The 27,531-nt window shown below is 47.6% G+C and overlaps 1 protein-coding gene across 14 annotated transcripts in view; it reads left to right on the forward strand.

The window, feature by feature from the left end:
* Positions 1-27,531, forward strand: part of Cacna1c (calcium channel, voltage-dependent, L type, alpha 1C subunit) — a 625,400-nt gene that overhangs the window by 48,923 nt on the left and 548,946 nt on the right. For all 14 annotated transcript variants that reach the window (XM_013520119.1, XM_013520128.1, XM_013520127.1 and 11 more), the window contains exons 2-3: positions 3,462-3,783; positions 8,241-8,346. In XM_013520119.1, coding sequence (XP_013375573.1) covers positions 3,462-3,783; positions 8,241-8,346 — 428 coding nt within the window. The remainder of the gene's footprint in view (positions 1-3,461; positions 3,784-8,240; positions 8,347-27,531) is intronic.

The following is a 27,531-nucleotide window of genomic DNA, read 5'->3' on the forward strand; positions in this document are numbered from 1 at the left end:
CCCCTGTGAAGCAGAATGGCATGAAGCTGACCAGTATGTGGAGGCCTTTGTCCTTATCCTGGTCCCTCTGAGAAGCAGCAGCACCTGTGTACAGGAGAAGGGAGCTGCAGCTGTCTTCAAGGGAGTCGAAACATTTGGCAAATAGGAGTTATCTTTCTGTGTCCAGGGAAGAAGTCTGTGAGTACCCACCTGTTTGTGTGTGGCCTGATCTGCTAAGCTGCTGCTGTGAGTTTCAGTCAGGAACAAGAGCGTCAGTGGAAATAACCTAACAAGGCGGGAGCCAGAGCAGACTTAAATGGTGGCATCTTTTCAGCTGGCAGCCAGGAGACAGAGCTTTGAATCAGCTTTATAATTTGAAAATTGTTCTCTTTGCATTTGGTAGTGATTTCACGCTAACAAAAGCCATCAGGGACGATACTGCCTGCCCTACCTTCACGGCAGTACTTGAGATTCAAAACCCTTGTGCCAGGGATAGAGGTTTCCCACTCCTGGGATTCTGGGATAATTGTGCCACTTGAGGATGATCTGGAGACTCACAGAACTTTGGGCTTGGGTGAGAAGTCATCCCAGTGGGTGGGGAAAGACTTAGAGAAGGGGAGAAGGCTACGCTGGCCTAGGGATTCAGCCCTTGAGGAGGCTGGCCCTGAGGTCACACCTGTCTTACGTGCTTGTGGTGCTGTGTTTACTGTGGCAGTGCCCTTGGTCCCATCACAGGTCTCTAACAGTGCTTGGAGATGTACAGACCAAAACACTGAAGGTCATTTTCTTATCCTCTGCCCAGGGGGAAGTTGACATTCCACTTTTCCCTAAGGGGCTATTCATATGTGCTTTCTCCAGATGGTGTACTCCAGAGAGATCCTTGTGTTCTGGGAACAGTTCACATTATAAATAAGCTCCCCTGTGGAGTGCAGTGGGGGCGGGCTCAGAAGTCAGCCTCTCAAGACCTAGCATTCAGAGCTACCCTTGGCTCTGCAGAGGCGGCCGCCATCTTGCTCCTGCACAGGGTAGGCAGGATGCATGGATTGACACAGCCTTTCTGGGGCAGTAGATGGTTCTCAGGCTCTGTACTTCTCCCCTGCTTCTTATGAGGGAATGTCTGTGCTGTCCAGAGATTCCTGGGACAGCTGGGTTTTGGAGCTGACAGCTTATATGAGAAAAGGAGATAGAGGCCAGTGCCCAGGAATGAGTGCAAAGATTAGAGTTTGCATGTGCCCCTCCTCTGGTCTCACTGCTTCATCTCGTAGAGACAAGGGATGAGCTACATGAGTTAACGGTGTACATGGTCATTTCTGGCTCTCCGACTTGCACGTGACCATGCAGCCTCTGACTGTGTTAAGCCAGTCTAATAAATTCCCCCATCTACACTATATTCCACTGATTCTGTGCCTCTGCAGTGTGAAGTGCTGTAACAAGTAGAGAATTGGAGTCTGGAAGGCTAGTGGCAGGGAACCCCGGCTGATTTTAAACTACACAAGGGAGGAAAAGTTAGTCCAGAAACTATTCAGTTTTGTCAATGCCAAATAGTCTAGGAAGGACAAATTATATACTGCAGACTTAATGGAGCACAGTTAGAGTTCTGGCCTTTGGTGAACCAAATAAGACAGGAAATTAGACCTCTTTGGCAGATAGAAACGGGGATACTTTCTGCTCTCATCTGCCCTGGAGGTGCTGGAGGATTACTGTGGGGGCTGCTAGTGTCAAGGATGCTGTCCTAAGATCTTATTAAATCTATAAGATGTTCTTGGAAGTGCATCTCCTTCCATCTCAGTGCTCATAAGCCAGGAGCGGGTGTGTGCTGTGTGTCACCATGCATGTGCGCGCACGTGTGCGTGCATGTGGAGTGTGTGTGTGTGCACACGTGTGCGTGCTGAAGAGGCGCGAGTATAGTCTGGCAGTTCACTGTGAGTCCTGTGCGCTGCAGAAATCTTCCATTGTCTCATTTTGTGACCTTTAATGAGTCATACGCTCCTTTGTTTTCTTATGTGTTAAATGGAGACACTCATCTTGCTGCTTATTAAAGCAGCTCTAACGTTTCAGGTGCCTTTATTAAGTCAGATCCACTCTTTCAATTTTTCTCTCTGGGGTCTTCTAGGAAAGGTTAGGGTCCTAGCCTTTCTGGGGACTTCCTCACTTTATGCTTAGGCTCCATCCACACAGTGAATACAGCCAGGACTGTGACAAGGTATGTGGGAGAAGAAATTTCTCAGTAGAGGAAGTGGCTCTCCATGAGCCTAGTGAATGTGTTTACCTTGGGGATGTGGAGCTGCCTGGACAACAGGAGGAGGGTGAAGGGCATATATGGTGAGGTGAGGTCTGTGTCATGTTGCAAATGTGCATATGGCTGTGAACTGCATATAGCAGATGCAACTTTCCAGGCTCTGGAGAGTAGGGTGGAGCTCTAATGCCACAGGGACCAGATGGCAACAGTGCAGGAGGCAGTTGGCCAGCTGGTACCAGAGAAGACCTGATGTGCTCAGCTCGGTGTCTGACAGGGTTGCTGAGTATGTGGCATCTGTGTGTTTACCATCCCTTATCCTCAGTGGCCATGGTAGGTATCACTAATTTATCATGATGCACTCTTCTATGGCACAGTCCTTTACGTACAGCATTTTAGACAGTGATGTCGATCAGTTGGCATAAGAGTTGAAACTTAGAGTCTGTCCTTGCTATGATGGAGGGGACACAGACTTTGGGGCCTGCAGAAATGACACCTCAGCCAGATGCAAGGTTTGGACACTGAGCAAGTACTTTAGTCAGGTCTTTTTGGTCACACGGGACAGAGACCCCACTTGAGTGAACAGAATCTAAGTTACATAAGCCACTCTGTCATCACAGTGGGTGGAGGAGGTGGCTCGGAGAAGGGGAGGCTATGGTGGTCCTAAGGCACAGCCCTCATGGAGGTTGCACCTGTCGCATTGCTGTGAGATTGAATAGGGCAGCTTCAGGCATGGCTGGATGCGTGAATCCCATAGTATTGAGTTCTCTTTCTCTCCGGGACAGACTCCTGGGTGAAAATGCTCTGATTGGCTGTATTAGTCAGGGTTCTTCAGAGGAAAAGAATCAATACACACACACACACACACACACACACACATGCACACACAGAGGAATGTATTAGATTGGCTTATGTGATAAGAACCTGGTGACCATGTGCAAGCTGGGGGGTCAGGAAGGACCATGCATGTTGTAACACACGTATTTCACCCTTTGCCTCCCTCAGATGAGGCTGTGAGACCAGAGAGAGGAGTGACACGTGCAAGGTCACCTAAGTTAGGCCGAGAGGAACTTTTCTGGCTCACATCACAGCATCGTATATTAGAGTTTCCGTGTGTCACTTCCCAACTTCCTGCAATAGCCTGAAATAAGATTTTAAAATATTGTCAGTCTGGAATCTAAAGCATGTCCCAAGAGCTCTTATTTTCACTCTGATAATGGTTGTCCCCTCTCTTCTCTTGCTGCAGGTTCCAACTATGGGAGCCCACGCCCAGCTCACGCCAACATGAACGCCAACGCGGCCGCAGGGCTGGCCCCCGAGCACATCCCCACCCCGGGGGCAGCCCTGTCCTGGCAGGCAGCCATCGATGCGGCCCGGCAGGCCAAGCTGATGGGCAGTGCTGGGAATGCTACCATCTCCACTGTCAGCTCTACGCAGCGGAAGCGGCAGCAATATGGGAAGCCCAAGAAGCAGGGTGGCACGACCGCCACGCGGCCACCCCGGGCCCTGCTCTGCCTGACTCTGAAGAACCCCATCCGGAGAGCCTGCATCAGCATTGTCGAATGGAAATATCCTTTGTGCTCTAGTCTGGGCGGGGTGCTTCTGGGACCCGAACCTGAGGACTGACCCCCCGAGGCTTCATAGGCTGTGTTGGTGGTGCTGAGCTCTGGTTCTAAGACTGATTGGATTTGTATCCATGGGGCCTGTGAAGATGCAGAGTTCTAGGCCCTTCCCCACACTTGATTCTTAAATCTTTGGGGATAGGACCCAGGAATCTGCTGTATAACAAGCTACGCAGTTTTTCTTCCCCGGCCCCTATATACAGGCTGAGCATCCCCAACACCAAAAATCTGAGGTCTGAATTGCTCCAAAATCTGAAACGTTTGAGAGCTAGCATGATGCCACAGGTGGAAAATTCCACGCCTGCCCTATTGTGACAGGTTGTGATCAGAACAGTCACACAAAACATATTGTATACAATGGCCATCAGCTTGTACATATAAGGTGCATGTGAAACAAATCAGTTTCCTGCTTAGACTTGAGCTGCCTTCCCAAGATTTCTCATGTACATATATGCAGATACTTTAAAAAAAAATTCCCAAATCTGAAACATTTCTGATCCTAAGCATTTTGGGGCAGGGATACTCAGCGTGCAATAAGCAACACTGGAGAAAAGGAACACAAGAAGTTTCAAAACACCATCTTAGGAACCTGAGCTTGCCTGGAATCCACTCTTGTGATTGTGTCAGTTGTCATTACAAGCTGCTTCACAACCTTCTTTCTCCCGTGTTTCATGATGATCGGGTGAGGGAGCCCAGGAGATGGAAGAGAGTGTAGTGGTCAGTGGCTGTGGTTCTCCACTCTAGGGATCAAGAGCAGGGGTCCTCAGCCTTGGCTACATATTAGAATCACCTGGAAAGTTTTAAGAAACTCTAGCTGCCTGGGCTTCACCTATGGATTGTTAAAATCTCTCCGAGTCTAAAAAGTGTAGCCAAATTGCAAACATTGATCCGGAGTCTAAAAGACAGATCCACTTTGTACATAGAGAAACTAATGAATGAATCCCTTGCGAGAAAGTAAAAGGGGTGGGTTCTCACAGTGGAATTACAAGGCTCTAAAACATCCAAGCATCTTGGAACTGAAGAAATAACTTTAAAGATCCATAGGTTCAGCCATGACTTTCCCGGGGAAGAAATAAACCCCCCACCTGCCCGAGCGACTTCCCAGTGTCATTTGGTCAGCGACAGACAGGACTAGAACCTAGGGACTTGGTGCTGGACATTGTTATAATACAGATTCCTTTGGGTAGGGCCAAGTCTCTTAACTCAGTGATCAGGTTGGAGGTGTTAGATACCATTAGTAAGTTTCCAGGGAAATATTTAAAAATCTTGGGTAGTGGTTGGAAGGGAAAGATAACCTGGGAATGAAAGAAAGTTTCCGTTGAGTGAGCAGTGTTCATCTTAGGAATGGTTGAGCCCCTCAACATGAAAGTAACTTAATGCAGTTAAAACAAGGGACTGCTGCTAGCTGGACAGTCAGTCTTGAATTGTCAGGCATAGTTCTAGTCCCCTGATGAGTAAGAGACAGGCTGGGTGCAGCCAGCCCCATTGAGCTGCTTTCATAGCTGCGCAAGACAGAACCATGGAGTGGAGAACTAGGGGACCTGCAGCTCAGATTCTGTCAGAGAGGAGGGCAATGAGGCCAGGAAAAAAAAAAAAAAAAAACTTTCCCTAAATCACACAGCTGACATTTGACAGAGCTGAGTTTCAAATCTAGATTCTCCTGGATCCCAAATCCATGCACTTTCCACTCTTACTCATTCATAGTGCTATGTGGTACACGTAAGACTAGGTAGGGACTACATAGTTACTTGTGAGACTAAATGGTACTAGCATGGGTGTTGAGGGGGTAGGTGTACCCTTGCTCTGTTGGAACATGGGGGGGCCTGGACACCCACTGCATGGTGCTGCAGCTGCCCTTCCTGTGGGAAGTTGCCCTCCACCTGGAGGAGGGGATGTGGATCTGGCCTCAGCATTACCGGTTGGGTGGCATTTCCAGATCATGTAGGAAAGCTAGCTGGACAGGTAAGGAGATAACCTGGTGTTCCAGCCAGCCAGTTCTTGAAAAAATAGAATCTGATACTGTCATTAGGAAGACAGTTTAAAAAATGATCTGTTTTTCCCAGCATAGCCAGAGCACATCCAGGGCTTAACTGGATTCTCCGCTGCTTTTCAGCAGATGGTTCTTCTCGCTTACCTGATTGATTTCTTCATGCCTGAGTGATATCTTCCCTAGCATTTGCACGGTGCTTTTAGCATAACATGAGGGGCAGGTAGCCTGGTGGTAGGGGAGTGAAACTGACAATATGAAGAAACACCACAAGCTTAGCTGTCCCTGCTTTGGTGGAGGCAGTGAGTTGATATTTTGCCAAGTGGATGCTCACGCAGTGTGGCTCAGTGGATTTGTGCTCCCCTGGAGGGGAAAGCCCAGGGTACCCAATGAGAAGAGTGAGACTGTCAAGTTCATGCGCTGAGCGTTACATTGCTAAGCAGGTGGGGATAGATTTAGAAGAGAAGAGGTGCTGTAGTTAGAAGGCTAGAAGAACTGGCTTCTTGAATGTGTTCTAGTGACTTTAGGATAGATCAGTATCAAGCAGTTCTGAAGAACTCAGACTCTGGAACCAGACTTGCTGGGTTTGGATCCTATCCCACCGCCAGCTCTGTGACTTTGGACAAGTTAACATGTCGCTTTTCTGTACCTCAATGTCCCCCTTTAGCAGCGGGTATGCTTTCCGTGCTGGGTGTTTGTGTAGTGCAGTTAGAACAGTGCTCGGCACTGGGTGGGCTCTTGGTGAGTGTTAGCTTCTGTCCTTACGGTCACCATCCCCATTATCAGCATCTCTACCTGGAATCATCGTCACCACTGATTCTTTGGCCAACTCAGGGCCAGAGTGATGCAAAGGGTTAGTCAGTGGATCTGGGTTCTGGTCCTGGCTCTGCTCTTTGCCGGCTTGGAATCCTGCACAGACTGTTCTATTGTCCACATCTGTGACGTGTGCAGGTTGGACAGGTCTGTGGTCCGCTGGCTTTTTAATATCAAGGCTCACATGGCACCTTTTATAAGGCTTGCTAGGTGAATGGATTCTCAGTGACACCCAGGGCTAAAGGGTTTCCATCACTAAGGCAGTCGTTCACGTACCTCCCACGCTAGAAAGGTGTGACCTCAGCAGTGCTGCCTCTGAAAACAAGCCAGAAGCTGTCTACAGTGGGTGGTCAGTGCTATACGAGGTGGTCAGGAAGTCTGGGTTCTAGTCCTGGCTGGTCAGTAACCCAGTGTGGGGCACTGGGAAGATTTCTCAGTCTCTCTAGGTCTCAGAAGTTTAGACCAGATAATCTCTAAAGTCTCTTCCTGCTCCAAAATTTTTATCCTTGTGATTTCAGATTTCCTGGGAGAGTTAGGTGGGTCCCCTCACCCAGCAATTTCCATCCCCTCTTCCTCTTCCTCCTCTTGTTAGACTCTGAATGTGGCAGTGGGGACAGGTGGGTAGGGGTGGAGCTGGAAGAGCATACATTAGACCCTTCCTGTAAAGCTTCCCTTCTGGCCCTCCAGCTGTGGGTGTGGGGCAGGTCTCACTGGAAGGGCGCTATCATGTTAACTCATTGCCTCTGGAGGTTCTGGCTGAGACGGCAGGATACAGGACCCTCTGTGCAGTGTGACCATGGAACCTACTCTGGTTTGTGCTCTACAGCCCAAGGCCATCAATGGAAAAGTCAGGGGGCCCAGCAGCTGCGGCCTGGCCCATGGAAGGCAGAACAAGAAGCTCTGGAGAATCCCGAGTGTCACGTGTCCTGTCCGAAGGGAAATGGCTACCCTTCTGTAAACATGCCACACACTCTGGAGGGTCCTGAGCCACCCGGCCAGGCTTCTGGTCCCCTGAAAGCTGTCAAAGAATAAAACAGAACAAAAAGGAGAAGGACAAGGAGGAAAGAAGAATTAAAAAAAAACACCTCCTAACTTCACTGTGAAAGATTAAAAAGTAACATCTCCAAATTTCAGTGGAAAATCAGAAAGGTCATTTTGTTTTGAAACTCCCTTTCACCACTCTCCTGTCCTAGACGTATTTGGGTCCCCTGGTGCTGGCATATAAGTCATGCAGAAATGGGGTGCTGGGGAGTCCTGTCTGGGGCAGGCACTGTTCCGTAAAAGCCACCCCAAGCACACATGAGGGAAAATGAAGTTAAACGCAATCAATCTAAATAAATAAAAGAAGGGGAAAAAAGTTTTCAGAAATCTGTGTTTACTCTGGCACGCGACTGGCCTCCACTGCTTTTGACATATTAGGAAAAATTTTGGCGGGGCCCCACGAGAAGCACTTAAAAAGGCATATGTTTCTTCTCAGAATACAAGGGGCTTGGAATGCATTGTTTAAACAAAATTCTTACAAATCTTTGATTCATTTAAAAACAATATATAGATGTATGTTTGTTTCCCTTGTGCATATGGCTTCCTTAACTCCCTTCCTCAGACCATTTGAAATAATTATTTTACTGACAATTTTTGCCAATTGTGTGGCCTTAGCGATCTATATTCCCTTTCCAGAAGACGATTCCAACGCTACCAATTCCAACCTGGTAAGTCCTCAAGTCTGCATTTCTTACTAGTTGGTGGAGGATGTGTTCAGTCACAGGGACTTGAATTGGAATGTGCAGGAGGAACGGGATGTGTTTGACGTGTACTAAAGCGCCGGAGAACTCTCCTGTTGAGTGCCATTTTGCTCTTTATTCAAATTAGCACCTGTCTTATCATTCATTGCCTGTTTTCAGAAAGAATGTTCCAGTTAGGTGGCAGTGAGGGGTGTGTGTGTGTGTGTGTCTGTTGAGTTGCAGATTCTGTGCATGTTAAAATGTGCTGCCTAGGTTATGAGTGCAGGTGTTTGCTGAAGTGAACGTTTATTCGTGGGTCCTGGGCTTGTGTCTTTGGAGCGCCTTTGTTCCATTGGTAGGGTTTGCTCAGGGGATCTGCAGCATCTCTGCATGATTGCATGATAAATAATTTCTAGGAAGCTTTTAGGAAAGTTTGCTTTTGCAGCCAAGATGTATTATTGAGTTAAAAGGGTTTTATTTTCTTGGGAAAGGCGGCTTTCCACTTGGATTGCAGAGAGGCCAATGCTGGCAATTTGGGGTGAGGATTTGTCCATGGAAAAAAGTGGAGAGCATGTTTACTTTTGGCTGAGCATGAAGTCATCACAAATACAAAGGCCTTCGCTCTGTCTGGGCCTGTGAGGGAAGGAGCTCTGGAATGTCGTTGGCAATTAGGACACTCTGGGATGCCTCTGCCATTGGAATGCGTAGAAAAATCTTGTCCCTCGTTTGCTCTGTGAAGACACCATTGCTTTTCATGTGGTCTCCACAAAGTGAGCTTGGTCACCAAAGCCACCATCTTTCCCCAGTGGTCTGCAGCTCTCTGTAATGAGCAAGACCAAGTGTCAGATGAGACGGATTGTAGAAGAAACGGGTTTTGAAGATTCTGTTTTCGCGGCTGCCACCACTGATACAATCCAGTTGGTAATTCTTTTGTCCTGTAACATTGGACATTTCCTTGGGCTCCTTTGACAAATAAACCTGACATACATTTTAGGCTTCTCTGCCATTTTTGCTGTTTTCCCATTAGCTACAGACCCATATGGGGGAGAGTGTTCGGTGCACACAGGACAGCTGTGTCTCGTGGCTCGGCGTGGGCTGCATGCTGGGGACAGGTCCCAAAGGTTGTGGCACAGCTGAGCAGTGTGTGCTGGGCAGTGTGTGCTGAGGAGTGATATGGCTGGAGCCAGCCTGCAGAGTGTTAATTGCAGCCCATGTGGCCATCTGAGGCGTGACCTTGTCTTTTAACAAGCAAGAAATCATCACTGTGTCAAAATAGGTATAAGCAAAAGTATCTCCCCAAAGCAGGAACCCTATCCATCGCCTATATTTCTTCTCTGTGTGTTTGCCTCCCTCCCCTACCGTGGTCCTTCTGGAATCTCTCTGCAGTGTAGCACGTAATCTGCTACCCTTTAAAAAGAACCTCTGGTTACAAATAGAATCTGTGTCCTGCGCTTAAGGCAGCACGGCTTTGGGGTCCTCAGGCCCAGGCAGTGGTGGAGACGGGAACCGTCTGGCTTATCTTAGGTCCAGAGCTGGCCACATAACAGCCCTCACCCCAAGGCTCACAGGAGGCTGAGCAGGGTCCTGGGCTGCTGCCCAGAGGGATCTGGTCTGGCCAAGCCTCCTCAGTCCTGCCCCTCCAGGAGGCGGAGGGAGCAGTGGGAGAGAGAGCAGGGGTCAGTGTGGAACTTCTGGAGGCAGCTGGGTACAGATGATTTTGGAGGAACAGTGGTTTGTTTGAAATCATACCCCAAAGCGATGGAAGTATTCCAAAACTAGAACGTTCCAAAAACATCACTGGCTTTGAGCACTTACGGTGGGTGAATCGTGTGATATATAAATGATACCTTATTTTGTACTGCAGTGGATCTGACTCTTCGTCCGCTGCAGCCTGCGGTGTCATACCTTCCCTAGGGTAGTGAATGTGCCCGGCTGAATGGTGGGAGCGTGTGGTAGCCATGTGAAATTTGAAAACTGACCCCTAAAAACCAACAGATAAGCAAAAGCTCACATCAGCTAGTAGACCGGAGTGTTATCCGACTCTGGGGAGGTAATCAGTAGAGGTGCTGTGAGCTGGACCGTCCCCTTTCCCCTTCTGTGCAGCATCTTACGATGCCAAATGCCCCCTTTCAGATGCTCTCAGTCCTTGTTTCTTTGAGCTTTTCTTCTTGCATCTACTGGAAGTTTTACCAACGTCCTATTTTGGGCCTTTTCCTGTCTTTCCTTAGGGAGCTCACCTATGACCGCACACAAAAACCCCCTCTCTCGGTCAGTTGTCCCTAAGACATCTCCAGCTCTGAGCTCTTCTGCTACGCGGGGGCAGGTTGGCCTGCAGGGGGGCGGGGGCGGGCGGGCTGTGGCCCATTGCAGCAGCTCCCAAGCCCTCTGTGATGACGTCATCCAGAGAGCCTCTGCCATGTGGATTCCAGCACTGTGGGGATTTGAAGCAAATGCATGAGTTTTGGGGCCTGGCCTGGGAATCTGTTATTTTCAAGATTTCCTTCCAGAGGTGCCAACATTTAGCTTTGGGAACTGTAAGCCTCAGAGCAAAGCTCGAGTTGGGCAGACCCAAGTTCGCATCTGCGCTTTGCCACTCTGTCACTCTGGACCTGAACCTGAAGCAATTTAGTTTCTCTCAGCCTCAGTCCCCAGACTGTCTTGGGGTGACATCACCTTGGAGGAGCCTGGGAACAGCCAGGCAGGGGGTGACCGGAAGGGGCCAAGCATGGAGTGGCATGCAGTGACCTGTGCCAGGGTGTCCTGCAGATGCCTCAGCAAAGAGGCCTCAAGTGGGGCTCCCCTCTCTCCTGCCACAGACATGCGGTCCCCAGAGCCACACGAGGGCCTGCTGCTCCTTCTCCTCCCTCTGCACATCTGACAGCGGCCACACAGTGTGGAGATCTTAATTGGCCATAGATCATATTTGACCCTCTGCCTATTCTCAAAGTCATTTGTCTAAGTGTCTTAGCTTAACCTACCTCAGTTTCTTCATCTATAAAGTGGGAGTACCAGTCATAACAGAATCTGCCTCAGAAGGTTGCCATGAGCATTAAATGAGTCAGAATATGAAAAGCTCTTAAAGGAGTGCAGTAGGAAGGGGAGTGCTGGGTATTACTAAGATATTATTATGTTGTATATTATTATTAATGTTGTCATCATCTTCCTCATCATCCTAGCCCAGAACTGTATCCCCTTTTGCCTGACCATTGAGACAGCCTGGGATTCTTCCTCTAACCTCTCTCTCCACTGGTCCATCCTATTCTTATGCAGCTGTTTGGCAAACATTCACCCCAAGGGCTAGGCATTGTATCTGGGATACCTCTGGAGGCACAGCTTATGACTAACAAGGAAGACAAACACATAAGCAGATGTTTGTGAATAGTGATTACAAGAAGTGATTTCTTATAAGGGGTGATTCCCTTGCTGAAAGAGGTATTTCAGGCTGAGGTAGGCACATGTGCAAAGGCCCTGTGGTCACACTCTTTAGCATGGGGTGCTGGTGTAAGTGAATGAGAAAAATCAGATGATGGGGGCATCTTAGCCGCTATCCACATTTGGACTTCACTTAGGTCATAAGGAGCCCCTGAAAGCTTTGTGATCAGGACAGGGTTCTTGCAGGGTGAGCCTCCTGTTTGTGAAGAGCAAAAGAAACTTCACCAAGATGCAAATGACAGGGACAGTAGGGTTAGAGAGGAGGGCAGATGACAGTGACTAGAGGGGTAGTGAATGGGCAGTGGATTTAGGGGGCAGACTTGCCTGGACTTGGGACCTGCTGGTATTGTGGATGAAGGAGCAGGCTGACTTCTGGGATTGATTCCCGTGGCCAGGAGAAGGGTTTCAAAGGTCACATCTGAGGTGCAGGGAACAGAGGGGACAGTGAGGAATTTGTTAAGAGAGGAGTGGATGGAATGCGTGGATGGGATCTCCAGTGGGCAGTAGGGACGCCTGGAGCTACTAACGATTTGTGCTGAGGATGAAGACCCAGCGCAGGAGGAGGAGAAGAAGAGGAAGAGGCCATGGGCCTGGGCTGGAGCACCTGCCACAGGGTGGGGAGAGGGAGGAGCTGAAGGCCACAACCAGACCCTGGAGGGCACTGAAAGAACATGGAGAAGGTTTGGTCTGAGGGGTAAGACGCGAAATTGCAGAAAGTGGAGTGCTGGAAGCTAAGGAAACAGAGAACTTAAAAATGTAAGAGGGGCTGATCGGTAGGTCAAAGACTCTCTACAGCAACTTGGGTCTTGACAACTAGAGGACCAGCCTGACTCTGAAGAGCTGAGTTGATCTTCGTGCTGGAGGAGGAAGAGGATGTGGGTTTGATTATGTGTCCTTACCTGGGCCGTGAAATGGTAGGTGCAGACCAACTGTATACCGAGGGTCAGTGACCAAAACATTCCCCTTGTTGTGCCAGAATGTGACTCCTCAACTCATTTCTGTATCCCCAAAACAAAGCTTGAGAATTCTGCATTAGTTTCATAGCTTTTTTAAGAAAATAAAAGATTGCCGTTTTGGAGTCTTGCTCTGAATGGTGGCAGAGGAGAGGGGGCGATGTACTTGTAATGGCGGTTCTCAGGCTCTGCGGCGAGACAGTCCTATGGCAAGTTGGTTCAAGGGCGTGCTCCCAGGCCCTGCCCTGGACGTTCTGATTCTGAGCCTGCAGTGAACCTGTGCAGTCTGCATTTTCAGCAAGCTCCTGTGGTGGTTCTGATGCAGTGTGTGTGTGTGTGTGTGTGTGTGTGTGTGTGTGATGCAAAGCTCTTTGAGAACAGTGATCTAGCATGTTCTCCGTCTTCAGCTCTCTCCACAGTCCACTTCTGTCTACCCACAAGCCCTCTCTAGGATCCAAACAGAAAGCCAGCACAGGAGCTGGGGATTTAGCTCAGCAGCACAGCGTCTGCTTGGCAAGCGCAAGGTTGTGAGTTCGATTCCCAGTACCGGAAAAAAAAAACATGAAAAAAAAAAAGAAAGCCGGCACACAGGTCAGGTCCTGCGAGGTCTCCCATTCGGTTGGGCTTACGAGCAACGTGTTTAGCAAAGCACACTCAGCCTGACACAGACTCTACAAGTTCCCTTCTGTGCTTTCTCCTGCTCCCGTTTCTTTTCCAAAGTCATCAGCTCCCATGAAGTTTCTCCTGGGCCCTTTCTCCTCACCTGCTTCACTGTGTGCCCACTTCTTTTTTCTAACACTTTACTTTCTTTTCAAGAGATGGAAGTATCTAAAAGAGAACTTTAGTCTTGAAATCTTTCCTTCATTATTTAAATAAAAATCTGCTTGTGTTACACACCCTGTAATGTGTACTTTTGCACCCAAATCTGTCACCTTTGTTATCTTTTCTTCATACTAGTGGAACGTGATGAAAGCTGAACTGGCCCATGACATGACATGTCCTTCATTAGTCATATCCGGGCATTGCCATTGCTACCTACCCTGCAGTGCATCATTTATAATCTAGCAGCTGTAACCCATTCTGCCACTAGCCTTTACCTGGGAGGTAAATTGTGTGATGCCTGTTGAACTGACTGTAGCAGCAGAGAGGACCTATTGTGTGTGGAAGGTTCCTCATGCTCGGCAATTCCTGGGGTCCACAGAGACTTGGCTTGAATTGGAATATTAAGAGAATATATTTGGCATTTGACCTTGTGGAGAGAACAAAGCTATGTACTTTCTGGAGCAAAAACCAAGCTCCAAGTGGAGGTGGAGGAGGAGAGGGCAGAGGCAGACAAGCATTGGTTTGGGGGCTGCATTTTCCTTCTTCAGGGGCTCTGGGAGGAGAGAGTGGTCCTGCAGAGGGGCAGAGCAGGACTGAGATGAAGTTTGTGGTGTCAGATCTTCCTGTGGATTGCTGGGAAACTGAGGCACCTAGACTGCACTCTAACCTGGCTGTGAAGATTAAATGAATTAATGCATGGGATTGTGCCTGGCATGGGCACACATGTGCTGTCCTTTAGATCTCAAGACCAGAGGCTGAAAGCTGCTCCGATCCCCAGGTCCCTGGGATAACAGGAAGCATAGCACCCAGCCTAACTTTTGCCTCAGAAGGGTGCAAGAGGCAACCAAATCCTCTCTGTGCTTTCTGGCACCAGTATTGCTGTGTGTCTGTGGGTGCTCACCTTCATTTTCTGATTACGTATGGAGGGAAACCAAAGTCATTAATGCTGGAAGAATGGCCCCCCAAAGAGCCCTCAGTAGCCTATAGGGGCGCCATGCCATCCCATAGGTGTTTTGTATCTCTAGCCAGTCAGCTCAGGGATCCATGGTTTGCTAGGGTATTGTGCAGCCCAGGTCCATTGAGAGGGTGACAGGGCGAGGAACGCAGCTGTGGGGAGCCAGTTTTTGGGTGAGAGAATGAGCCTGGACCAGTGCATTGGGAAGATGCTTCTTCTACCAAGTGAGGTCTCCCTACAGAGATTCCGAGGAAGCCAGCCTGAGTGGAGACAGAACGTGGGCATGTCTTCAAAGCTACGCTGGAGCCAGGGTTGCAGGAATTGGCCCGGGAAGAGACACCTGACCTGTGTGGCCTCAACATGTTGCAGGCACTGTGCCTCCAGCGTGGTGTCCTCACCACAGAGCTGCTGCTCGTTCCTGGGAGTTCAGTGCCCCCTGACTCCTAGTGCAGGCGGGGGTGTAGCCTTCCCAGCTCACACCATCACACCCAGCTGAGGAGTGGGATTCCTGGGAGCATCCCCTTGGCCAAAGCTGCTCTGTAGAAGTGCAGGAGCTGAACACACAGATGAGATCCTTCCCAAGATCTAGTGCCATCACTGGGATGGGACAGGACGTTGTGCAAGGCCAGTGCAGGCTCAGGAGGCCAGCAAAGATCACAGGTAGGCCTCGTCAGGAACATGGCATTGCAAATCGGACGGCAAGCTCCTCGTTGGATTTGTGCTTTATCCAATGGTTATAAACCTTCAGGGTGCTGGGGCCATTGTCTGACTCAGTGTTTACATACTAAATATTTCAGAGTGAGGGGGCGGCGGTGTTCAACGTTAGTTGTCTCCTCTGCCCTGCATTTGCCGGTGGATGGAAGGAGAGGAGGTGATACTTTGAAGTCTAAATATGGTGACACCCCTTGCTCTGTTTTTCACCCATCTTTATTCATTCGGGGGGGGGAATGTTCCCTATAAATTCACTTCTTATGTAATGGAACCCCTTTCAAGTACCAAGCTCCTTGGCATTTAAGATATTTGAAGAAAGTATTTCTTGAATGTAGAATAGAAATCCCTGGATCCTTAAAAGAAAAACACTGACCATACCTCATTCTTTTTTGGAGCCCACAGAATCATTACGATTTGAAGTTATTGGACTCCCAGTGATACTGTGAGGCCATCAGAATGCAAAAGAACCTCAAAGGGTCCTAGAACATGGTGGTCTAGGAAAGGGGTTGGATGTGTCTTTCACACCCCACCTGTTGGGGTGCCTGACTGCCCCGGTACCCATCTTTTTAACCTGCTCCTCCTCTTTTAAAAAGTGGATAACCTTGTCCCTTCTACTTATGTGCAAAGTAAGAGTAAATAGGTTCCAATTGAGGGGCTAATGTGTGAATTAAATGCCTTAGCTTTATTTTATGAATTTTTGTGACACAGATTTTGGCTTCTCAGAAGCCGTTTTCCCCCTTTATTCCCTTCGTTCTCCCTGGCTGTCCTGTGATTGGAATTGTTGGACTTGTGCCTCCCGACTAATAATAATAGCAACAGTAACGTCAACACTTACATTGCTGGCGCTGTGCTAAGCACACGACATGTGTTAAGTCATTTAGTCTTTTCAACAACTCCCCGAGACCTCCATGATAATCATAATCATCCCCTTTATTTACATGTTAAATTGACATATGATAATTGTATGTGTTTGTAATAGTCAGCCCGCTTTTAGGATGAGCAGAGGCACGGGAGAGTGAACTAACTTGCCCAAAGGTCACCCAGCTATGAGGTGGCAGACCTGAGACCAGCCCCAGTGAACTGTGCCACGGTCTGTGCTTGCCGCAGCTTCATGGCACAGTCTAACTGAGGGCTGGAAGGGAGGCTGTGTGCTCGGAACGTGATGCTCTAGTCCCTGAACCCTCACTAGAGCGTGTGCCATCCATGTGATTGGCTCTTAATCAAGGAGCAACACAGGAAAAGTAGCAGTTAGACTTGGGAGTGGAAGTCCTCAAGCCAGGCATGTCTGTGTCTTTGGGGCACTGCCACCGAACCCCTTGCTCATCCACTTGGGGGACGTGGGCACTGCGCATAAAGGAGGCACAGCCATCCACTGCCACCTGAGAGGTGGACCTGGCTTTGAGGCGCAGTTTTCACACAGACCAACGAGTCGAATCAGTTGAGATCCTCAACTACACAGGGCCCCAAGCATTCTCCCAAGTAGATGAGAATCTCCGGCTGGGTTGAGAGAGGCCACTCAAGATTAGAGAGAGTAGAATGGCCCTCCTTATGGACAGTCATTTAAAACTATTCTTGGGAGCTCCCTGGGATTGTTTGTGAACTTGGGAACTCTTTGAGATGCCAATTAATACTTGCCTGGTGGTAGGACCAGAGGCATTCCATATGGGGGACTACAACCACATCCAGCCCCGTGAACCTAGCCCCGTATCTTTTCTGGTATAAAAAGCCTCCTCCATATCTCTTTGATGGAGTAAGACTTTCCAGGGTGTGTCTGACCCCTCCATGTGGGACATTATAGAGTTGCAGCCTGAAGGGAGAGCCTGTGTGAGAGAGTGAGGGAGCGCCGGGCTGGGTATTGCAGCCCCGGGTCCCGGTTCCATTTCTGTCGCTGACTAGTGGCATACCCTTGTCACTTTACTGGCCCTTAGATTCTTCAGCCCCAAGATAATAATAATAATGATAACAATAATAAAGATAATAGTGAGCCCTGGCGAGGTCAAATAGGGGGCTGTATAGAAGTGCTCTGAAAAGCACCAAGTGTTTATACCTGAATGTCTAAACGCACAGGTTTCATAGTGATAGCTGTGATGGCTGTTGCTGTTAAAACTAGACAGATAGATTCTGTCTCTGGAAATATTTATTCTGTTTTTCTGGCACATGTCTCTGTGAACCTTTTCCTTCAGCCGCAAGATAACTTATAGATGAAAAGAACTAAAAGCTAAGTTCCAAATTTAGTACCTGACCTTTCCAAGATGGATGGTGAGCGGTGCCGCTATAACCCGCTTGCCGCTGAGAGCTGGGCTGGCTGCTGGGGCCCGGGAGAGCCAGGCCGCAGGACGCTGGCTCTGTGCGCAGGCCTGGAGCCATCCCAGGTTGCTCTGGCTGGAGAGCCCACTCGGTACCCTTGCCTTCTTTCTGGGTCCAGTTTAACTTTAGTGTGGTGTTGAGTAGTTGCTTCAACACTCAGCTGAAGGTCTTTGGAGGTGGTTGCTGAGCGCCCGGTGCTCCCTCATTGCAGGGAGGCCTCCTAGAGAAAGGTATGCTTCGCTGGGGATGCTGGTGTGACTGGCCCCCAGCCCTCTGTGTGAGTTCCTGACAGGTGGGCTCGCCACCCTTCCTGAGGGAGAGGACCTGTGCGTCAGGGAAGTCTCTTCCTCCTAAGAGGGCCTCTGTATTCAGCTCAGGCTGGTGGTCAGGATCCATTCCCTCAAGCTTGTGTAACCTCTGCCCTTTAGCCTCAGGCCCACACTCAAAGGAGGGAAAACATAGCATCAGACAGCGTAGGAAAGACAGCTGTCTAGGCTGCTGGCACACGGTGTAGCCACGTCCTGCTACTCAGCGAGTGGGAAGGGAGCCTTCTGCTGGGCCAGCAGAACACACTCCAGTACTCTGCTTCTGGTCCCTCAATCACTGTGATCATCCAGGAAAGTCACTCGGGGTGGCGTGATTGGGCTGGCAGAGGTCTCAGTGAGCTTTCTGTCCGTGAACGTTCAGTCCTGACAGGGCAAGAAGCTATCCATGAACCAGTGAGGACTCAGCCAGCTTGTTGCCTGTCCTCTGAGGTGGCCTGCCTCGCTCTAGGCCTCTCAACCCCTTATTCTGCAGAGAATCTGTATCATGGGGTAGGGACAAGTCCAGTGCACTCAGGGAATAGTCTTTGGGGATGGGCAATTTGCAGCATGATGCCAGAGAGCCCCCAGCAGAACGATCCAATCACAGTCGTGAGGTGATTCCTTTGGGGTTGCAGACAAGGGACTCCCGACCGTTCTTGATTTGGACTCTGTTCTCAGCACAGTCCCTGAAATCTAGAGAAGGGTGTGCTCCAGAAGGCTGTGTTTGGGTCGAGGATGTAGCTCAAGGGCACAGCGCATGCCTGGCGAGAGCGAGGCCCCTGAGTTCGATTCCTGGTACCAAAAGAAAGAAAAAAAGAAAGCTGTGCTGAATGAATAACTGAATGAATATGTGAAGAAGACTTGTTCATGAACTGGAGATTCTGACCAGGTGTTTTATGGCTGAGAGAACCCCAGCTGAAGGGCCAGAAGCCCTCAACCCAGACCTTGCTCTGCTCATCACTTTCTGAGTGACTTTGAGCAAGTGTTTTTGCTTCTCTTAACTTCTACTCAGTTTTTATAATCCAGGAGAGCGTTCGTTTAGATAATTCTTGTATATTTTGAACTTGGTGGCTTTTTGTCTGATACACGGACCGTTGGACTTGATACCACTATATTCTTACCCGCGTTCATTCAGTAACATCTGATTGCGTGTGTCTGGGAGAGGTGCTGGAAATCCAAACCTCAGGGCGAGGGCACACAAGGCCTCTGCCCTAGTGGGTTTGTGTTCTGTAATGCAGTCCGTGAACACCTAGGCAAAGTGATAAACAGGTCACTTCAGAGCGTTATAAGCACTATGGAGAGGAAAGCACTATGGAGAGGAAAAAGATGCTAATGAGGTGGGGGGTTCTAGGGCAAGGGCAGTTAAGAGTGAGTCTCTGAGGAAGTCGTGTCAGAGTGAGATGTGGTAGAAAAGGGGCCAACATGAGCCAGAGCTGGGGAAGAGCCCGTACTGGGTCAGCAGTAAGGCAAGGACTTGGGGCTGAGAAGTCACCTAGCGCACTCTGAGTGAGGTCAGAGGAGGACGCGGGCTGAGGTGAGGGTGAGCAGGGTGGGGTCACAAGGCCATGAGGAGGAGATTGCGTTTTGTTCCGAGTGTGGTCTGGGCCGCTCAGTTGGCCTCCGAAGGCGCAGGGAGTGTTTGGAAGAGAGTTTTTGTTAGCCGAGAAAGGTGAGACCTGCTGCTTTCCTTTAGCATTCCAAGAGTATATTTATACTTCTATGGTTGCCAGCAGCCTGGGTAGGTCTCATGGAGAGAAGAAAACCCTGGAAAGTGTGAGCTATTGTTTTCGGAGAAGTTCAGTCACAGAAATCTGTCCAAGGGACCTGTCAAAGTCTATTAGGAATGTGCAGCCGGGTCCTGTGGAGCAGGTTTTCCTATATGTCCATATACTGTGGTGACCAAGCTTCCACTTACCTGGCTGCCTCTTCTCATTCCAGTTCACAAGGGAAACCTTTCTGGCCACCCCATAGGGGATGTACACCCCACAGGGCCATATGCACCCTACCCACAGGGGCTGCGGCTCTCACAGGGTCAGCCTGCTCAGTACGGGCCTCTCAGGGAACCCGGCGTGGGCAGTTTGGGCTTTAGGAGGAAAAGGAGCGTGGGGCCCAAGCTCTGGGCAGGCTAGTCCCGTCCTCTGGAAGTATCAGCCTCCATCCTTCTGGAAGGAGGGCAAAGGCAGCCTGCATTTCCTCATTCCTTTGTCATGGCCCAGCAGGAGTCAGGCTGAGGTGAGCTGTAATATCCTGGTCCACAGGAGGATGACAGATAGGCTCCGGGGTGATGTTGGGGGCCATTGCCCCTTCCCGTCCATCTTTCACTTGGGGGTTGCTGCAGGCTTCACAGAAGACTAAGGTATAGTGAGGCAGTATTGAGTTCGGAGGTCCCTGATCTAGTCCAGGGTCAGCCACCTCCTGGAAGAGTGAGCTCGGTGAGAATGCCCAACATTTGTGGGTGCTGCTAACGCTGTAGCTCTGTGCCTTACATGCATCGCTTGTTTAATCTGCAATGACTGGGCACAGGAGAAGGTAGTACTTGGGACTTTGACAGAGAAGGAAGCAGGCTAGACCAGCGGCAGCTTTCCCAGGTGGAGCGGAGCTGTGACCACACCTGGAGACCAAGACCCAGAGCCCACACTCTAGGACTCTAGGCAAATGGCTTCTGCTGGCTGGGCCTCGGTTTCCTGTCTAGAATTGGGGGGTGGTAAGATGATCGCTGAAGTCTTTCCTGATGCTGTGTGAATTCTATCCGTGCACGTAACAGAATACAAGCCATCAACAGCACCAAAGTCAGACTCCAAAAGGCAAGAAGGGAGGACAGATTCAGTGCACAAAAGTTACTTTCAGAAATCAGTCAAAAAGAGGGCAAAATAAGAAAAAAATGTTGGTGCTCCTCCCCTCCTATGCCCTCTTACATTTTATATTTAAAGGACTTTGTGGAGAAGGCCGTTAATGTGGGCTTCCCTGGCTTTCATCAGCTGTGGTATCTTGTCAAGTTTTACAGGGCTGTGCTCTGACCCCCGCCAACCCAGTGCTGCCTTCCTTTTGATTTGGCTTTCATTTCCCCAGCCCTACCCCAATACCTATTTATATGCTATAATGTTGTATCTTTAATTTACTTTGAATTTTTTATAGTTTACTTTTAAGTTGCCTAAAGGCGTTTGCCTACACATTAATGACCACCGGTTACTAGCAATTTTTGGAAAGGATACCATGGTAACCGAGTAGGCTGGTACACCCAAAGGTGAACAGCACACTGCTCTGTTGCTGGGGTGAGCACCATGCAGCCTAGGAGGGGAGTCAGCCCCCCAGGGTGGGCATCAAGAAATAATGGTGACATACGGAGCATTAAGGGCTCATCTGAAGGACTCTGGGTGTCATGTGATTATTAGAAGGCCAGGAGGGAAGCAAAGAGCATGAGCTAGCACAGTAGAGGTTTTCCTAAAAAGTGAGGCCTTGAATGATGTAGAGGAAGTGACAGGACTGATGGCAGGAGTGAAGGGGTCCCAGGTAATGAAAGAGAAGATACAGTTCCCCGCAGGAGGCACAGTTTTGCCCTAGAAACATGGAGTTTTACAAGTTCAATCTAAGAATATTCTTGGATGTATTCATTCTGCATTTATTCACTCAACAAAAGTGTATCGAGTACCTAACAAGTGTAATACGCAATAGTGTTTACCAGGCATGCATAGTTCTCACCATGGGAGGGCCTCCACTGTCTAGGGTAAACAGACATTGGGCATCTAATTAAAGTAACTAATCACTCACTAACCGGCCTGTAAAATATTTATGTTCTGGGTGTGACTACATTTGTTTTAAATTAATATTTTACTTACGTTACTGAACAAACAAACCCCAAACTAATCATCACTTTATTGCATGGCAGGTGGAGTGAGGACTGTCTTGTGAAGAAGATGCTGCTCTCTGGTCATGATTGAAAAGAAATGTGTGGGGATTGATTGCTTATGCTTTTTTTCCTCTGGGCTAAAAAAAAAGTGCTCCCTAGCTCAGAAGACTTGAGACTTGTTGAATAAAAGGGATGAAGAGTGAGGAGGAGATGCGTCTGTGTGGGAGATACATATGAGTGCTGGAAGGGAGGTCCCACCTATCGTCAGGAACCAGGAGCGGATGCTCAGAGCAAAGAGAACATAACCTATGAGGAATGAACTGAGCAGATTTTCCACTCTCTGTGATGTTAAGGGGCAGGCAGGAGGGCAGCACTGCACTGCAGAGATGGTTAAACAGGAAACTCGATCCCTTTACAAAAAAAGTTCATGCCTTTAAAAGGGGTTGTTGTACCTATTGGGGAGATGCTGTGCCCCTGAGCACTGTCTTCTGTCATCCTTATCAGGGAGATTTTACATGCTAGGTTGCCAAACTTTTGCTTTTCTCGTGTGCATAGCCATTTACAGTAAAGCTTATTTTTGTAAAAAAAAAACAAAACCAAACTTATCTTATATAGTTAGTTTACCCTTTTGGAAGCAGAAGAGTTTTCTGCTCAAGTAATTTTTATTCCTTTCCTTTTTTTGCAATGTAGGATTCTTTTTTTTTTTTTTGGTTTTTCTCCGGTACCGGGAACTGAACTCACGACCTTCCGCTTGCCAAGCAGGCACTTTTGCCGCTGAGCTAAATCCCCAGCCCCTAGGATTCTTGATTTTGGCTTTTTGGAGCTAAATAATAAAACTCTTTGTTTATTCTGTGTGTCTTTGCTTGTGGTAGAGCAGTTTTATCTCAAACATTTGTAACTGTATAAATGCAGATCAGTTTTTCTTAAATTTATAGATTCCTTTAGATTTGAAATCCATTCTTGGTTATAGGTTTATTCCTGTATTTGTTTGTTCATTTCTTATTTTCATCATTTGGTCATTCAGCTACCATTTATTAAGTGCCTGCTGTGTTCCAGGCACTGGACAAGGGACATTCAATTATAAAAGATATGGTACCTACTAGCCTCAAAGTTCGCAAGCTTCTGAGGACAACACTAGCTTGACCTCAATGACTGTTAATGGCAAGACTTTCTAAGCGTGTGATTTGGTGGAAAGTGTAGATTTTACTGGCATTTCTCCTCCTTGCCTCAATTTGCCTAATAGTTCATGCTAATAATGTTTTGAAGAGTCTCCAGAGGCCTCACAGAGCAGAGGAAAGTGCTGATCTGAGACCAGAAAAGCTAACCTGGCTCTCTGCCCTTGCGCAAGTCACTTAACCTTCCTGGGCCTCAGTTTCTATGTTATTTAGAGCCAATTACACCTACTTAACTACAGGCTTTTTGTGAGGAACATTATCTCATTAGAGATAATGTTTTTAAAAGCTCTTTGAAAAACTGTATAGCATTATTGAAATGGACAGTATTGTTATTTTTATTATTGATTGCCTGCTACTTCAACACCAAGGGTGGTGACAAAATAGAGGTTCTTATTGTCACCACTCCACTCTGTCACAGTGCTAGGTATTTGTGGTGTATTTGGATAGACGGAATCATGTAAAGAAAGACCCGGGCATGACTGTGGCCTTTGATCAGATTAGGGAGACAAGAACCAATTTCGAAACCATGTAATTGCAGTTGAGAGAATATATGGGTCTTTCTTATTCCAAAATTCTGCACCTGTAGTCAGGAAAGGCTTCACTTAGGAAGAGATACTTGAACTTGGCTGTCAATAGCATGAGAATCAGAATTATCATTGCACTTTCATCATTAATCAAATAAATATTTATCGAATAGCAAGCCATGTGCTGCAGGGGACATACAAATACATTTCGGTTGGGAAGTTGGGATGCTTGTATGAAAAAAAGATAACCTGTGGTAGGTGCTATACAAGTCTCTCCTCCAGGGCCAGAGGTGGGGTAATAGGTGCTGTGCTATGGGAGGCTGGAGGAGGGGTTGGCCCCGGCCTGAGGCTTCTGGAAAAGGCAAGGGGAATGGGGGAGGCCATACCTGGGCCTAACGAGCGGCAGAATGTAGCAAAAAGCAGAGTACCCTGGAAAGACCTGCCATATTTCTGCTCATATTGATAACCTTTAATTATCCACTTTCCTCTTAAGCTTAAAAGGATTGCTTTTTTACCCTCAGTTCCTCATTGTGTTAACCAGCTCGGTGGGCAGAGCATCACAAGCCCAAACTCCTGTGGCCCTTGGCTCCCTCTCTTCTCTTGTTTTGCCAAAGGGGTTTCATAGTCATGAGACTTTGATTCCTCAGGCCCCAGGTGTTCAAGGAAAATGTCTTAGGGTGAATGTGACCCAAGCCAGGGCTGAGTGTGGGGTGAGGACCGAGGAAGGGAGGGTGGGAAGGGAAAGGGAGGAGGACAGCCTGCTTTTCTCCAGGTAGGGCTAATGCAAACCCTCCTATTATCACAGGCCATTCGGTTCACTGCAAGTCATCCGTCTGTCCTAGCTCTATCCCTAACACCACCCTTCTCTCTAGAGCTGTAAAATTTAGGTCTTGAAAGAGGAAGACAGCATCAAGTGAAATTACAACAGACTACTCACCCGGAGAGGGTAGCGACCCCCAAAATGCAATGATCTGCTTGTTTAGTGTTACAGAAGCTTCAAAAGGATTGAGAAATTTAGATTAAATTTTAAGAAGTGGGGCTGGCCAGAGGGAAAGAAAAGAAGCAATGCATTACATAGGTTGAAGGTGGAAATAAATTTGGCTCTGTTAGTCTGGCCAGGCTTCCTTCCAGACACCTGTTTCTTCATGACATTGGTGCAGTGAGAGAATTATTGATAGCATCCTTAGACAGCTTTGGGGTGTGAAATGCCACGTATGGGCAAAGCAGACTCAGCTTTATTGATACCAGGGCATCACCAAAATGCTCTGTTATTAAATACTTTCTAGGGACCTGTTGCCTCCTTATGACAACTGTTAGTTTCTGTCATTTTAGTTACTGATAGGCAGAAAGGTGAGACCTTGGGAAAAGAGCAAGAGGGGCAGGAAAGACAAAGAGAGCCATGGGGAGAAAATGTGTACTCTAGGATACTAAAATGTAAGAGGAAATGATTGAAAATGCTATGTCCAGATTAGAAAGAAGAAAAAAATATGCATTATAGAGTGAAAGAGATTTCTTTTCACTATCTCATGCCTTTGGGGGGACTTTTTAAAAAGTCTTTTGGTCATTAAATAGGAAGCAAGGTAAATCATTTTGAAATATTCAGTCTTTAGACCTTGGGTTTCCATGCTCCAGATTCCTAGTCCTAGGATTACTACCACTAGTTGTGCAGAGTCCCACTGGAAAGCAATATGCCACAGGTACATCTGGTAATAGTTAGGAGGATGCTAGGAATGGGAATATATTTATGCAACTTCTAGGATACTTTTTTATTGTTTATATATTCACATACATATGTACACATACAGAGACATGTCTATAAAACCTGTCAAGTCTTTCAAAAATTTTGGAAAGAATTAGCATTATAAAGTCATAAAGAAATCTCTGGAGGGACTTTAGAGGTGCAGGTGGAGAAAACCCAAAACATATCACTCTGTAGCAAACAAATCCTGCATGCAACTGCAGAAATCTTGGATAAATCTCTTGTGCATTGAACTCCCTCCTGCCGGACAGTTCTTGGAATGTTGCCTTTTACATTAAAATATTGCATTGAAAAGACCTGACATGCAGATATTGATCCCCCTTATGGGCAAGGAGGCATCTGAACATGCAGTAGCTCAAAGATTGTAAGGTTTTGGGGAATGTTTCATAATCTAGGGGCTCCGTGTTACATCTTCCCATTAGCTACCAGTATCTTTAATCATAATAATGACTACTGGAATTCTAGAGTATGTATTACATACTGGAAACTTTAGTTTTTGATCTTTAATCCTTGTAACAACTCTGCAAGGACCATGTCATCGGCTGGAACTAGAAAGCAAGGAAGTATATTCGGAGATAGGGTAACCTAGCTAGGCATTGGAGGAGATGATTTGAGCAAGTTCTTTGGGCTTCCAATCACACAAGCCCTTGTTCTTTCCAAAAGAATATTTTGCACTCATGCCTGGCTGGATATAATTTTAAAAAGGGGTTTAGGAAGGAGGAGAGATGTTCTGGTGCCTGAGACCACAGGAGAAAGCAAATAAGCTCATGCTTCCTTGGCCTTGGGCACAGCTAAAAGCAGGCTGTCTAGATCCTCCCTAAACATTTTTTTCCCAACCTTTCCAGTGGAGATTTTTGTATAGAATTGATGTTTCCTCGGGTCATCTGTACAGATTTGAGGAGTAATGTCTCCTGTCTTGGCAAATGTAGTCTTGGTGGTCATTTGAATAGCAGAAGAAACTTTACAAGATGACATTTGGGGCTGGTATAGAATTAACTAAAAAGCTGATGAGTTTGCTTGATCTGAGAACTCACAAGGGACATTCAGACACCTGGAGTTGAGGAAGAAAGGACAGCTTTGACCCATCTTGAGATTTTGTGCTTTGTTCTTTCGACCCTGTGGAAGTGTGCAGATAAACACACATGTTCAGACTCATGCTCAGGCCTGTGTGAAGAATCAAGCTGAGTATGCATCCATTCTAGGCTCAAAGCCAAAAGAAAGAGAAGCCTGGCAAAATATCATGGGAAATGTCATGGTCCCTTCTCCCCGACTGATGTTAAAAAGGGCAAACTACCATTTAGTATGTTGATTAGAAGATTCATTACTATTGGTAACATTTGGGAAAGCTGGAGCCCCTAGGAAAATCCTGGCTATGGAAATTCTCACAGTAGCAGAGAGCAGGCTACTGCCTTTTCAGATAATTAACAGTGCTATTGTTTGGACCTTAAATGTTTCCCAAAGGCCCATATATTAAAAGTTTGGTCTCAAGGGTGGTGTTATGGGGAGGTGATGAAGCCTCTAAGAGGTGGGGCCTAGCGGGAGGTCTTTAGGTCATTGGGAATGTATCCTTGAAGAGGAGAATGCCCTGCCCCTACTTTTGTTTTCTTTTTGCTTCCTGGCTCATAAAAATGAATGGTTTTGCTCCACTGTGTGTCTCTACTATGACATACTGCCTCCCATAGTCTCAAAGCAATGAGGTCAAGTAGTCACGGACTGGAACCTCTGATAGCGTAAGCCAAAATGACCCTTTTCACTTTATGATCTGGTTATCGCAGATACTTGTGATACTGATGAAAAGATACTAGTACAAACAGTATCTTATTTTTCCTATTTATTGCCTGCTATCCCAGAGAGTTTCTTAGGTAAGGACTGTCCTTGAGTAAGAGACAGTGGCCCGAAATGCAGGGAAAGAGAGGTTCTTTCAGCTAAAGGCAGGAGGAAGGACCTAGATTTTAAGAGAGCTGACCTTAGGTAAGGAGGAACAACTTTACCTGGCTATCTGTGGGCTCCAGGCTGTGCAGATCCCAAAACATGGCTGTGAGTGGAGCTGAGAGTTAGAGTCTGAGATAATGGAATGTCAGCTCAGTCAGAGGGTCAGGAATTTGTATAGAAAGCAGAGTTAAGCAGTTTGGCTTCATGAGTTAAGTCTAGGTCCTTTCTTTGAGAGGTAGCAATGGAGAGCTATGTCTACCTCTTTTATTTTCTTGATCTAAGAGTAATCTCTTGTTACACATTGGAAGAGTGCTGCCTCATGTGCAAAGCTCTTGGATAAGACTCTTAGGGAAGAGTAGATATAAAACTCAGTAGTGAATGTTACCTATGGGCAAGTACAAATGGCCTGAGGCAGCCTGTGTCTTACAGTGTCCCTCATGGTCTTTTTTGT

The sequence above is a fragment of the Chinchilla lanigera genome, unplaced genomic scaffold, assembly GCF_000276665.1.
Source record: "Chinchilla lanigera isolate Chin_1 unplaced genomic scaffold, ChiLan1.0 scaffold00053, whole genome shotgun sequence".
NCBI classification, from domain to species: Eukaryota; Metazoa; Chordata; class Mammalia; order Rodentia; family Chinchillidae; genus Chinchilla; species Chinchilla lanigera.